The 14,682-nt window shown below is 53.9% G+C and overlaps 1 protein-coding gene across 2 annotated transcripts; it reads right to left on the bottom strand.

The window, feature by feature from the left end:
* Window positions 1-3,976: 3,976 nt before the first annotated feature.
* On the bottom strand, window positions 3,977-10,638 carry LOC102459295 (uncharacterized). Of its 2 annotated transcripts, XM_075901488.1 has the most exons (5): window positions 10,560-10,638; window positions 8,907-9,212; window positions 7,728-7,835; window positions 4,637-7,473; window positions 3,977-4,184 (listed from the first exon to the last, which is right to left on the bottom strand). In XM_075901488.1, the coding sequence occupies exons 3-5, from the start codon at window positions 7,828-7,830 to the stop codon at window positions 4,119-4,121; spliced, it is 3,006 nt and encodes a 1,001-aa protein (XP_075757603.1). In that variant the 5' UTR covers window positions 7,831-7,835; window positions 8,907-9,212; window positions 10,560-10,638; the 3' UTR covers window positions 3,977-4,118. The 2 variants fall into 2 exon arrangements, with proteins under 2 accessions (XP_075757603.1, XP_075757604.1); XM_075901489.1 differs by lacking the exon at window positions 8,907-9,212.
* Between the last annotated feature and the right edge of the window lie 4,044 nt (window positions 10,639-14,682).

The raw sequence follows: 14,682 nt of genomic DNA, 5'->3' as shown, positions 1-14,682 counted from the left end.
TGCCCTCCATCGAGCTGGTATTTGCACAAAGGAGCGTTCAGAATGCAGGAGCTTTTGCTTGTTTGTCTTTTGCGTGTGGGGCCTCTCAAGGAGCCGGCTCCCTGTGGATAGATATGCAACCTCTCCTGCAAAAATAGCACAATTGTTCTGGCTTTATTTAGCAGGTGTCAAACATGAGGTCATCCCCTCCAGCTATGTGTTCTAGCTAATAAATTTACTATCAGCTCCACAGAGGCCCACATCTCTCCGGCTTTAATCTACAAGAATATAACAGCACGAGCTGAAATGGCCATTGTGAAACTCTGTCCCTGCATTTCCCTTTATTGGCTGGGGAATGCATCCTCTGCCCTGTGCGTCGCTGCCTGAGAGAAGGAGCCAGGCGCGTAGCCCAGCAAGAGACGCTTGTCAGCTCCCGCACAGGTTGCCTTTGCAGAACCTGGCAATGTCTTTGGTGAACTATTCGTTCGTATGCTTGTGCTCCGTGTGCGTGCCTGTGGGGGCGTCTGTCTGTGCTGCGGGGCAGCACATGGCCGTGGCAAAGCTCACGCTAACACTTCAAGTGGTGGCGGTTAAGACCAGCAGGGTCACGTGACAGCTACTCGCTCCCTCCCTGGTGGTGCCGCCGTTGTACGGAGCTGCCGGGGGCGGCCTGGGAAAGGGACCCTGCACCCGAGTGCCGCGCAGCCTGGCCCAGGAGGCTGATGAGCAGCCAGAGGAGAGGTCAGGCAGCACAATGTGCTGTTTATAACACTTTGCCGGGCACTATTTTTAGCAAACAAAGATAATGTCACAGTTGCTGTTGTTCATCTTTTGCTGCGGACGCGTGCCAAATGCTTGCCATGGCTGCCATATCTGTTTATCATTTAACCTTCCCTGAGCTATTCTGCCGCCCTCCGCGGGTGTCATGGAGATTAGGGGCTGGATTCATTAGCAGAGCCCTGACAGCAGCCCAGGATTAGAGTGGAAATGGCCTCAGCTCTAGGGGGGGGAGGGGGGGGACAGCTGGAGTTTTCGATGCAAAAGCTGCTTTCCATTTGGATGAGACCTGGGCCAAGGGCAGTTCAGACGGGCGCTGCAGGAGCCAAAGGTACTTCCCCCGGGGAGGGCAGACGGGGCCCTCTCTGTCGGTGTTAGGGTGGAGAGGGAAGGCTGGAAGCGAGGGGTTTAAGGTCTTACACTGCATTCAGGTCTGAGCCACCCTGTGTCTCTGGCAGCCCCCCAGGAAGCTGATGGAGCGGTGACATCACAAGCAGCAGGACGTGAAAGTGGTGAACTGGGAGGAGACAGAAGTAACGGCCTGATTCACATGATTTACAACTCTCTGCTCCCAAGCACGGTGCTGGGGGGGAGGCTCTTTGGGAAGACCTCAGGTACGTCCACGCTACACACTGCTTAGCAACACGGCCACGTTACTAAAAGGCAGGCAGTGTAAAACATGTTTGATGTTTTTGCGGACAAAAAACTTCCACCCTCTGAGAGTCTGGAGCCAGGGGTGCCTGCTAGGGACCACCACACCAGGTGGATGAGGGAGACAAGGTTTTCTTCAAGCAATTAACAGAAGATTCCAGATCGCAGGCCCTGGCTCTCTCAGGGGACTTCAATCATCCCGACATCTGCTGGGAGACCAATACAGCAGGACACAGACAATTCAGGAAGTTTTGGGAGGATTTTGGGGACAACTTCCTGGTACAAGTGCTGAAGGAACCAACCAGGGGCCATGTGCAGCTTGACCTGCTGCTCAAACAGGGAGGAGCTAGCAGGGCAAGTAGAGGTGGGGGACAGCCTGGGCAGCAGTGATCAGGAGACGGTCGAGTTCAGGACCCCGACCAAAGGAAGAAAGGAGAGCAGCAGAACACACACCCTGCACTTCAGAAGAGCAGCCTGACTCCCTCGGAACTGATGGGCAGGATCCCCTGGGATGTAACATGCAGGGGAAAGGAGCCCAGGAGAGCTGGCAGGATTTTAAAGAAGCCTTATTGAAGGCACATGAACAAACCAGCCCGATGCGCAGCAAGAAAAGCAAATAGGACAGGCGACCAGCTTGGCTTAGCAGTGAAATCCTTGGGGAGCTTAATCCCAAAAGGGAAGCCAAGAAGCGGGAACCTGGATGGATGACCAGGGAGGAGTATAAATAGGATCGAGCATCCAGGGGTGTCAGCAGGAAGGGCAAAGCGCAATTGGAATCGCAGCTAGTGAGGGATGCGGGGGGAACAAGAAAGGTTCCTACAGGCATGTCAGCAAGAAGAGAGGCCAGCGAAGGCGTGGGGCCCTTACTGGATGAGGGAGGTAACCTAGTGACAGATGATATGGGGAAAGCTTAAGTACTCAATACTTCACAGATAAGGTCAGCTCCTGGACTGCCACACTGGGCAGCCCTGGTGGAGAAAGAACAGGGTAAGGGCCATTGAGCAAAGCTGGACCTACTCAAATCCATGGGGCTGGATCTAATGCATCCGGGGGTGCGATAGCAGAGCCACTGGCCATTATCTTTGAAAACTCGTGGCCACTGAGGGAGGTCCTGGATGGTGGCGGAACAAGGAGCAAAGGTCTCAAGTTGCGGTGGGGGAGGTCTAGGTTGGACATTAGGAAAAACGCTTTCCCTAGGCGGGTGGGGAAGCGCTGGGCTGGGTTCCCTAGGGAGGGGGTGGAATCTCCATCCTTAGAGGTGTGTAAGTCCCGGCTGGACACAGCCTTGGCTGGGATGATTGAGTTGGGGTTGGTCCTGCTCCTAATGTCTCTTCCAGCTCTAGGATTCTATGACTGGAGAAAGACAAATGTAGTGCCCATCTTTAAAGAAGGGAGAGAGAAGAATCTGGGGAACTACGGACCGGTCAGCCTCACCTGTCTCTGGAAAAATCACGGAGGGATCCTCAAGAATCAATCTGGAAGCACTTGGAGGAGAGGAAAGTGATCAGGAAAGTTATCTGTCTGTCAGAGGCTGGAGAGGGATGGCAGGAGACAAATCACTTGATCATTGTCTTCAGTCCACCCCCTCTGGGGCACCTGGTGCTGGCCACCGTGGGCAGACAGGCTACTGGGCTAGATGGACCTTTGGTCTGACCCAGTACGACCGTTCTTATGTTCTAGGAACAGTCAACATAGATTCACCAAGGGCAAGTCCTGCCTGGCCAACCTGGTTGCCTTCTATGACGAGGTAACTGGCTCTGTGGACATGGGGAAGGTGGTGCAGTGATATCCCAGCAAGCCGGAAGGTGTCAAAGCCACTTAGCTCACTCTTCAGAAGCCGTGAACAACGTAACCGTTCTCCCTCCCTGGGCCAGTACACTTATTCCCCAGCGACACGAGGACGTACGGGCAGGCTAGCACGCTTTCCAGCGGTCCCCAGCCTGGCCAGCAGTCCTGACACCCCACAGCGACGGTTGCCAGTGGTTACCAGTCAGAACAAGCAGGAACAGTTCACTTTTCCCCTCTGTGACTAGGGGGTTTTGTTATCCCCGACTTCCCTGCTGGGCCCCGCCCTGCTCCCCAGCTTTACCCCAGCCCTGAGGGGAAGTGAGGCCTCTGGCAGCTGGAACCCACAAGTTCTTCAGAAAGGCCAGCCCGTGGCTGCCCTGGCCAGAGAGGAGAGTGTGTGCACGCGCAGCTTCTCCTGGGCGGGGACCTAGCTCCTCTGGGACGGGAGGCACAAAACCGTCCTGGCGACATCTGTGGCTTGTCCTCTCCCCAGGGAGGGGCGTGCTATCCGCCTGTTCCCTGGGCAACGAGCACACGGGGCCTGGCTGGGCCTTTCCCCTGTGCTAGACAGCTCCTGGGCACACAAGGAACCTGGGCCCAGGCCCCTGCTCGCAGCAGCACCTGTGCGGGGGGCTGTGCGACCACAGGCGCTGCCCCGGGGAGTCTAGCAAAGGGAGGCTCGAAGGAGGGAAGCAGCGAGGGGATGGGATTTTACACAGGCGGCTGTGGAGGCTGGGAACTGGTTTCATGCATCAGTAGGAATGGGCTTTGTCCTCTCACGTTCACATGCCACTGTCTCAGCTTTATTGGAGAGTCAGTCTGACAGGCTCTGCGTCTTGGGATAAATAATCGCTTCTGCCCCTTGGAGCTCTTCTTCCTGGTTTTCACTCGGCGCCCCTCCCGCCAGCAGGCCACCCCGAGCTTTACCTGCCCTGACAGCCTGCTTGGCCCTCCGCTTTTCGCCAGCCCCAGCAGCTCTGGGGAAAGTCCTAAAGAAAAGAAATACGTTAGTGAGGAGAGAAACTCTGCCCGGCCGCTCCCGGCAATGGGCTGCCCCAGCCGGGAAAGGCAGAAGATGGCTGTGCCCTTCACACGCGATTGGCCAGGAGTTACTTTTTCATCTCTGAGACGTGTACCGTGAGTACTGTCGCGAGTCGGTTTCCGGAAGGACCTATCCCAAGGGAGGGGGAGTGGGGAGAGGCTTAGAGGAGAGCCCTACCGAGGATCAGATCTTTGTCCTACTTCTGTTGCTTCTGGACTTACATTTCCTGGTGGGAGCTGGAGCAGAATAAGGCTTTGATGGACTGCGCCAGTTAGACACGCTGTAGGACGCATGTATAGGGGGAATGCTCTGACTTTTGGGGGCACCGGATAAGATTTGTAATGTTATCCCGCTGAGCGTCTGAATGCACTAGCATTGCCATGCTGAGCTGGTACAAACCTGAATTGGGTCGTGGTCACTTCTCTTTGCAGGCGTAACTCTACTTTCCTCATGCACAAGACTTTGCTCCAGGTAGGGAAGGGGGAGTTCTTGCGAACATTTGCATTGGTTCCTGTTCCCCCGGCAAGGATCCACTGCAAACCCTCTCTCTATGCTCAAGTAATTCTCGGGCTCCTTCTGCTGTGATTTGAAGCAGCTGTAATAGTCACTGGCTGCGTCAAGTTTTGGGGCAGCAGCAGGCTGGCGGGATGGGCAACAGCGAGGGTGACATACGGAGGACTCCGGCAGTGTTTTCTCTCTCCCCCCACCCCCAGCAGGTGCTGCAGCAAACACGCCATGTGCACAAATTTGCTGCATGGCGGTAGCATCTCTGTCACTTCTGGTGGTCCCACATTCACCCATTTCCATTCGCTTCCCTTCCTGCCGCAGCCCCTCTGCCGCCGGCGTTGCTGGGACGCTGTTCTCAAAATAAGACTGTGTGTTCCTGAAGTGCCCTCTTGTGGCTTCCTGCTTACGGATGTTTTCCAAAGATGAATGAGTGGGCAGCGCAGACTGGTTACTGTACCGGTACGTTTCATGCACGTTCTCTGGGGTTTCTCTACAGCAGTACCCTTTTGCAGGCTCGAGGTCTTGGCTCTTGCAGGGTCCCAGACCAGTAGCAGGACTGCTTCTGGTTTTCTTAGTAACGGCCTGAAAAATCTCTCCATTGGGGAAGAGCCCATGCTGGGGCATCTGTCCACATCTGCAAAACATCAGTTTCTTCAGGAAGGAGTCTCCAAAAGCAACAGGGGCAGACTCTGAGTCCAGTGTCTCCAAGGGCACATTATTACTGGCCTTAAACACACCCCTCTGCTCTGGGGGCTGCACTAAATTACTGACGTGCCCAGGATAAGGATAATCCAAGGTACTCACATTGTCTTCAGGCTGCAGTGTCCCATCTGCGGGACTTTGCCCCTCTCTTTCATCTTGGAGAAATGGGACAGTCAGACTCCTCCTTTCCAGTGGTAAAGGAGGGCTCAAAAGACCTTTCTCTCTTGGTTCGAAATCAGCAGCAGCGGAAGGGAACTCCCCTTTATAGGGCGCGCTCTCATGTTTCCTTTGTGCCCCAGGCCACCCAAAACAAAAGTTCAGAATGCTCTGCATCTTCGAATCCTTTTTTCTTTTGGCAGAAGAGACGTAGGGGGTCTCCTCCGGGCTGTCTCTATCACTCAGCAGAGACTGTGCAGAAAATCGGTGTGTCACACCACCTCTTTTGGGAGGTTTTCTGCTAGCGCTTCGGGATTTCTCAATGCCAGAATATCGCCGCTTTGGATTCAGGTTCACACTCAAGTTAGACAGAGGACTGCAATGACACTTACTGGTTTGTGATAAGGGCACAGTCCTCAATTTATCTGTTTCTTTCACAGTTTTGTAGCGACCAGATTTTTGCCTGAAAGGCTCAATATCCAAAGTCTTTGTGTTGTCAAGATTGGAAGAGATGCAGGGTTTGCTTACAAATCTTAGACCCCTTTGAGCTTCTCTGGGTTTGGGAGGCACAGTAGGATGTCTGATGGACCTGGAGACTTTTAACTGATGTTCCTGCTCTTCAAAGGGCTCTTTAATGGATATCCCTTTTTTGTGTGGCAATTTTTGAACACTGTAAGAGGCAGAAGGACAAACTGTATCCTGTCTATCTTCAGAGGACACCAAGACCTGCTTGGCAGACCGAGGTTTAAATATAGAAGATGTTTGTTCTAGCTGAGCTCCAGGACTGTCAGAATCAGATGATTCTGTCTGGGTTTCCAGAGGCTGTCTGGCTTCAGGACCTGGGATTTGTTGGCGTTCTATCTGCCCCGTAAATTGATTTTGTGTGTCAGTGTCTAAGTGTGCAGGTTTTGGAACTATAGAAATACACAATTTGTTAAAATATTGGTTAAGCTCTGGTTCTTTGAGTTTGAAAGCTAAGGCAGGTTCACCTGCATCTCTTCTGACTTTCCTAGCCCTTGCAGATCTACTGTATTTTGTTCCAGCTCCTGCTAATGAAACAGATGGAACTGAGTAATCTGCTTCCAATGCTAGAGAGATAACAAGAGTTGAGGAACTAATGGGCAAACACCAATGCTTGGATGTATAGCGTTTGACAGGAATGTCAGTCACTGCTTCCAAAGTAGAAGGCACATGTCCATTCACCAGTTCACCAGATGATAAATCTCGACTGGCGATACGTTCAGTGGTATGAATCACAGCAGCTTTCTTGTATGGTTTTCCGTCTCTCTCTTCCTTTAACGACGACTGTTTTGAGCATTCACAGACAATACATTCACCAAGCTCCTCCCCCCGACAAGCAAGAGAAGCTTGCACCGCTTTATTGCACTTCGAAGTTGGCAGAGAATCAGCAGGCAGGTGCTTTCGATGTCGCTTGTTGAGTATGTAAGCTTTCTGAATTGTGAAAAAGGCTGGCTCCTGGGCTGGTTGCTCAGTAATGAAGAGCTGACGGGGCTCACTTTGGGAAGGCAAATCCTTTCGAGACGACAAGGCCGACTTTGACTGCAGCACTCTGGCTGAACGTGTCGATTGGTGAGCAACTGTCTGATTCCTGGCAACACTAGAAGGGAGGGTGGATTTGGAAATCTTTCCTTTTGGGCTCCCCCTAGAACGTTCTGATTTATTTCCTTGTACTAGAAGATATTCCCTAGAGTTATTTTTGCTGATGCTTTGACTGTTTCCTGAGACCAGATGAGCGTCTGTCACGTCATTGGTTCTTTTGCTTCTTTCCCTCGCTTCTCCCAGTGGATGGCACTGATCCTTTGTAGCAACGTAAGGATGAAGATCACTTTCACTGTCAGAGGCAGTTAAATCTAGAGAGGAAACATTTAGAAGTTATTTCCAACTCAAAATAATTCTTCACCATACAACAATTACAAAATATATTACAAGAAATCATTATCGCTCTTCATATCAACCCTTGGCAAGATATTATAAAGTACCAGCAACAAATTCACCAGAGAGAAACAGATTCCTATTAAATTCTTTAATAATTCACCATTTATTCTTCAAAGCAAAACACTCCTGAAAGTTTACACAAAGTTTTGTAACCTGACATTCATTTTACCTTTGCAGCTACAATGACTATGTGAAAAGCTTGCTTCCCAGGAACAACAATAAAAATCAGATTCATTTGCAACGTCACACCATGCTGAGTTCTGGTTGGACATAGCACCTAAAACAGAAACATATCAGAAGCTTTGAAAATATCACTCTTTGGAACAGAGAGGTTGATGCTACCGATGGCCGGGGGTGGGGTGGGGCTGGAATCTGACTTTTGCAGGGATTTCAAAATAATTAAGTAAGATTCCTGACTACTTCGTCCCCTCACAATGTGTTCAGCAGGGTTTCTATGATTATTTGGAATGATAAAGAGAGATGGAGCCCTCAGCACCTCTGTATTCTTTCATACAGAATAGGACTCCGTGCCTTTTTATAGTTAGTAGCTTTTCAGATCCCTACTGATATTCTTCTGGCGGATAATTTGTATTTTGGTAGCAGTGCTGGACCAGAACACCACTGGGCTGTACAAACACAACACAAAACTCTCCGCCCTAATGAACCAGTTTCTATTATTGCGGAAAAAGAAAAATAACACCACTGTCACCCCCAGAAACCTGGCCGAGAATTCACAGGCTACAACAAAACCACACTGCCTTTCAGAGAGACATGGAGATGTAATACATGTGGCCACTGAGCTCTTCCACCAGCGAATGAAGCATCAGCAGTGCCTATTTAAAGACAGGCGAAGTACTAAGAATGGGATCAGAGAATGAATCTATTGTCAGACAAAAAAACCTGAGGAGTCTATTCTAATCTGGGCGTCAGACGTGAGCCTCAGCAACCCGGCACAGTGACAAAGGCATTTTTTTTCTGCTCTTCAACTTGGAAGGCTGCTCATCCCGTTTCAGACTGGCGCGTCCTGCTCTTGTGCTGCCTGGCCCCCATCCAAGCCTGAGGCAAACCAGATATGGCTTTATCCGTATCAGATGGGCACCACCATAACGGAGAGCACACCACTCTGCCCTGGCCAGCCTGACCTTGCCCTCACTGGGTGTGGAAGTTCACACCAGCAGAGGCAGGGCACTGCTCTCTTCGAAATGACCACCACGTGGCAAAGCCGCCCATGTGCCATGCGGGTGAGGTTATGTTAGCGGGACAGGGTCACACAGCTAGGGACAGGCGCACTGTTTCTGAAAGTATCCGAATATCTGGCATTTTAGGAATGGGTGAGAGGCCATCCTACCTGCAACCCCTCATGGGGCACCTCACACCTGCATCTTAAGCACTGTCTCAGGCCTCGGTCTACTGTTTAACGTCATTTGTGCTTTCAAGGAGATCGTATCCTCCCCTTTCAAGTGGCAATTTGTGATCCGTTCCACCAGAGGTAGCAGCACTGCAAGTCCTAGCGTAGACAGCACCGGTGGCATCTTAACACCATCGCACACAAGCCTGCTCACAGTACATCCAGCAGACAAGTCTTAACAACGCTGGTGGCCCCTCCACACTTAAAGCTTCTGACACTGTTGCCACAGTTAGACTGGTGTTAGCACTGTGGTAAAAAGAAACAAAGCCAGTGGAAGACAAGTGCCACAAACAGCCAAGCCGAGAGAGAAAGCACAGAGCCTGCAGCCTTCTTGAGCCATGTCTACGCTATGACCAGGGCATGGACACAGGACACAGCTTAACTGTGAATGTAGCTATGGGCAAACTGCATTCAGCGCCATTTCAGTAACGGTGGCTAGAACAGCACTGGCTTTTCTAAAGTGGTGCTGAACAGGGCGGGTCCTTTCTTAAGCTGCAGAGCACTCAGCTTCCATTCAGCTACACCCAGCACTGACAATGATCAACTCTAGCTAAAATAGGGCTCCATCAACAGGGAATTTGGCTTTTGGTCTCCAGACTTCCCTGGAGCCAGAGAGATTTGCCTAGGATGCATTTTACTGAGTTCATTATATAAACAGTTCAACAACTTCACATAAATGGGAATACAGCTGAGAATGCTGCTTCTTTCAGTGACCCCATCAGGATGGCCCGAAAGGGGTCTAAGTCATTTTACTCGGGGGCTGCATCTAGACTGGCACTCCCTTGTGCAAATACTTTTAACACAAGAGTTCTGGCGTTAAAGCATTTGCACAAGAGAGCATCTACACTGGCATGTGCCTTTGCGCAAAAGAGCATCCTGTGCCAGTGTAAATGGCGTCTTGCGCAAGAAAGCTCTGGCGGCCATTTTCGTGATCGGGGCTTTCTTCTGCAAAAAAATTCCTGTCCCTGTCTACACTGGCCTCTTGTGCAAGAACACTTGTGCAAGAGGGCTTTTTCCCGAGCGGGCGCGTCAGCGTTCTAGCGCAAGAACACCGACGATCACACATGGGATGGCCAGTGTTCTCGCACGAGAACTCGCAGCCAGGTTCGATGGCTGGCTCGACTTTGCGCAGCAGCAGTTGCGTCTGGCCGATGCAGACAGAGCCTCGCTCTCCCAGACGCCAAAGGGAACACGCGAGCGACACGCGCCGTCCCACAGCACGGTCCCAGGCGCCAGCCGGAATCTCTGGGGGGAGGGCTCCCAGGGTTGGGCATGTGACAAGGGGCAGGTGCTGGCCCAAGGCCACGGGGAGCCGGGGCAGGCCCTCGCGCTGTGGCCCCGCCAGTCGGTGTCAGACTCCTTACTGCCCCCAGGGACCAGGAGCCGCCCCCCCGGCCCGGCCCGCAGGACGCGCCATTTCCCGGGGGCCTGGCCTAAGGAGCTTTCCTGGGTCCCAGCCCGGGCCTCTAAGGGGCCAGGCGCCCCCCGCCGTGCCTGCATTGCCCTGGGTCGCCCCGCGGCCCTGGTCCACACTGGGGCTGAGCCAGAGCGGGGCTCGCCTGCCGCCCTCGCGCCCGGCTCCGCCCCTCTCACCCGCAGGCTCCGCCCCTTCTGCAGCTCATGGCCTCTACTCCCCCGCGCCCGACGCTTCCGGGTCCCCAGAGCATCTGCGTGACGTAAGCCCGCCTCACAGCGCGCGGTGACGTCACACGCACTGTGAGGGGGCCGGCGTCAGCGCGCCCCCTAGTGGCGGCTTCTGGCCGCTCTGCGGGCTGCCGCTGCGGGAAGCGCGCGCCGGCTCCTGCTGGGTCCCGGTGCGCCACGAGCGCCTCCTCCCGGCCGGGCCCCACCCCCAGCAGCACATAGCCAGGCGTGCACAGTCCCCTGCAGCCAGCTCGGGCCATTGCAAACTGCCCTGCCCCGGGTGCCCAGCACACACCATGAGTGCACCACGCACGCCTCCCCGGGGCGCCACGCAGGCCTCCCACCAGGGCACCACGCACGCCTCCCCGGGGCGCTACGCACGCCTCCCACCAGGGCACCACGCACGCCTCCCCGGGGCGCCACGCAGGCCTCCCACCAGGGCACCACGCACGCCTCCCCGGGGCGCCACGCACGCCTCCCCGGGGCGCCACGCACGCCTCCCACCAGGGCACCACGCACGCCTCCCCGGGGCGCCACGCACGCCTCCCACCAGGGCGCCACGCACGCCTCCCCGGGGCGCCACGCAGGCCTCCCACCAGGGCGCCACGCACGCCACCCCGGGGCGCCACGCACGCCTCCCACCAGGGCGCCACGCACGCCACCCCGGGGCGCCACGCACGCCTCCCACCAGGGCGCCACGCACGCCTCCCCGGGGCGCCACGCACGCCTCCCACCAGGGCGCCACGCACGCCTCCCCGGGGCGCCACGCAGGCCTCCCACCAGGGCGCCACGCACGCCTCCCCGGGGCGCCACGCAGGCCTCCCACCAGGGCACCACGCACGCCTCCCCGGGGCGCCACGCACGCCTCCCACCAGGGCACCACGCACGCCTCCCCGGGGCGCCACGCACGCCTCCCACCAGGGCGCCACGCACGCCTCCCCGGGGCGCCACGCAGGCCACCCACCAGGGCACCACGCACGCCTCCCCGGGGCGCCACGCAGGCCTCCCACCAGGGCGCCACGCACGCCACCCCGGGGCGCCACGCACACCTCCCACCAGGGCGCCACGCACGCCTCCCCGGTGCGCCACGCAGGCCTCCCACCAGGGCACCACGCACGCCTCCCTGGGGCGCCACGCAGGCCTCCCACCAGGGCACCACGCACGCCTACCCTCAGGGCACCACGCACGCCTCCCACCGGGGCACCACGCACGCCTCCCACCAGGGCACCACGCACGCCTCCCCGGGGCGCCACGCACGCTTCCCCAGGGCACCACGCACGCCTCCCACCAGAGTGCCACGCACGCCTACCCTCGGCACCATGCACGCCTACCCTCAGGGCACCACGCACACCTCCCCGGGGCACCACGCATGCCTCCCACCAGGGCGCCACGCACGCCTCCCCGGGGCCCCACCACGCACGCCTCCCCTCAGGGCACCACGCACGCCTCCCCGGGGCGCCACGCACACCTCCCTGGGGCGCCACGCACACCTCCCCCCAGGGCACCACACACGCTTCCCCCAGGGGCACGACGCATGCCTCGCCCATAGTGCCACACATGCCTCCCCCAGGGCGCCACGCACGCTTCCCCCAGGGGCACGATGCACCCCCCCTTGGAGTCACACACGCCTCCCCCGTGTGAAAGGAAGGTATTGAGGCCTACCCAGAATATGTCAAATGAGCACCAGTTTAATTGTAAGTGGAAAGGAAAGGCAGCATTGACAGATACAGGAGATAAAAATAAAAACAAAATTTGATTGACCAACAATAACCCCGCTTTTAGGGAAGTAAGTAACTCAGACAGCAGTATGCAACAAAGTGCTGATTACCCCAAATGGAGCAGCCGAAAGTTTTTTGTAAAGGCAGAATGAGACAACAAAAATCTAATGTCAGCAATTGTCAGGCGAGTGGAGGAATACCAAAATACCAAAACAGGGTATATAAGGTGGGCTGAAACAGACCAAGAGCGGACGGGTTGCGAATCCAAAAAGCCAGGTCTGATCAACCAGGGCTCCCTCCCCAGCGTTGAATCTCGCTGCCGCACATAAGCTCCGAAAGGGGAACGAACACCGGACGTAAGTTGCAACGAAAAATCCAAAGAAAGGAAAAACATAAAGAAAAGAATATCTCCTGAATCTAAGCAATGCGTCTATCTTTCTTAACGTATTATATATTTGTTTGTTTAAAGGTTACTCAGGAGGGTATATCTGTAGGAGAAGTTGTTATTTCTTGGTTTTTTTAACTGTACTGTTTTTCTACTTTTTCTTTGTATATTGTCTTAAAGAATCAAAAATAGTGAATTGATTTAAATGGAAAATTTATTATAAATAGAAAAAATAAAAAATCTTTGTTTGACCCTAAAAAGAAGTATTCCTCTGTCTGTAGTTTCAAATCCTTTAAAGAACCAAACCCGGTTACCGAAACCCCGGACCACCGCACAGCAGGAGTGCATGACATACGCCTCCCCCAGGAGTGTCGCACGGTTCCCCAGGGTGCACGACACACCTCCCCCGGGGCACCACACACCAGGGTGGGTTCTGGCATGGCTTAGGGGATAGGGCATTAGCACAGGGTGGTGGGTTTAAGTCTCGCCCCACCCAGGCAGCCCTGGACAGCCATCACCAGTTGCCCCAGGGGTGTAGCTGGCTGCAGTATTAGGAAGGCAGCATAAGGGACCCTCCAAAAGTAGGGAGGTGGAGTGGCCATGGGGATAGGGCATTTCCCTGGGGAGTACAGGTTGGTGAGCCTGAGTCACAACACACACTTCCCCAGGAGCGCCTGGGTGTCTAGATTTGTCCTTGCTTGGCAAACCTTCTGTCCTTTTTGGGTGCCTAACCCTCCCGCCCCTGCGCCGCGTGAACAACAAAGGTTTGTGGCAAGTGCAGGTGTGAACACTTTGTCGGAAAGCGCGCCCATTGGGAGAAGTATTTTCTGTGAAACAGCATTCACACACGTTGCCTCTTAGCAACTGCGCCAAGACAGCCTTGTCACTAAAAGCTGTAGACATGCCCCTGAGATGCTGCAAGTGACACTTCACTAATAATTCTTTGGATGTGTGAGGCAGAACAGACTCCAGCTTTCTCAGCTGAGATAAAGGAGTAGCAGACACCACTGATTTGCTCAGCTTAAAGTATCTTCTCTATGCACAAGCACTGTACATCACTCCGGAGCCCATCTTGACTACTTGCGGTCAGGTGTGGAGTCCTTGCCATTAAAAACAGGGATAAATGACACCATCAACACATTCGAACTGCTAGTGTAATGACTAGTCTATGTTTTACTTCAAGGCACAAATTTGGATTTCTTGTAACCTCAAAGCATCACAATAATCACCAACCCTAAATGCATGCACCATACAGGTATGATAGAGAGGTAAAAGCAGTAGTGACATTTCTAGTCAACATTATCATCACAGTCCTTATTCTCTTGCTATGTATATAGCTCTGTGCAGGGGAAACGCTGACAGCAGACACAGCTCATTTTCTCAAGTATTTTTCATGGTGAATTGGTTCTAGATGTTTTTTAGGCTTTTCAAATGCTGCATAAGAGAATCTGCACGGGCAGAGCGACAGTCTTCCCCACATTTCAGTGATAGCCCAGCATCACAAGAAGTATCTGGAGACTTCTTGAAGTATCACTGTCTACTGAATGAAAGACAGTATTTCCATCAACGGTCTCTATGTGATTATATTGTCTCCTTCATGGATGAGATTTCCATCTGCATGTAGCGGTACAATTCCATTTGGGATGGACACATCTCCCTGGAGTCTTTCTACTTCAGTTTTTGCAGCACTCATGATGATCAAACATCATAACTGATCAAATCAGTGAAGGAATAGCCTGTCACGGTGTAGTTCTGCAGCAAGGCTTTTGTGCAGTGTTAAATCTATATGGTCTGTAACTGAGGGCATCTTATCTGAATGTCTTCTAAACGATTATACTCATTGCTGGGACCTGCATCCACTGGGGCAGAAAGGTAGATGACATCTCTAAACTACAATCAGCTGGCGCCGGATAATATTCTGGGGCTTTCCTTTTGGCTATTTCAGACTGAAGGACTGAAGCGGTATAAT

The sequence above is a fragment of the Pelodiscus sinensis genome, chromosome 18, assembly GCF_049634645.1.
Source record: "Pelodiscus sinensis isolate JC-2024 chromosome 18, ASM4963464v1, whole genome shotgun sequence".
In the NCBI taxonomy this organism is placed as follows: Eukaryota; Metazoa; Chordata; order Testudines; family Trionychidae; genus Pelodiscus; species Pelodiscus sinensis.
The sequence above is the reverse complement of the archived record's forward strand: the minus strand, read 5'-3'. Positions and strand labels throughout refer to the sequence as shown.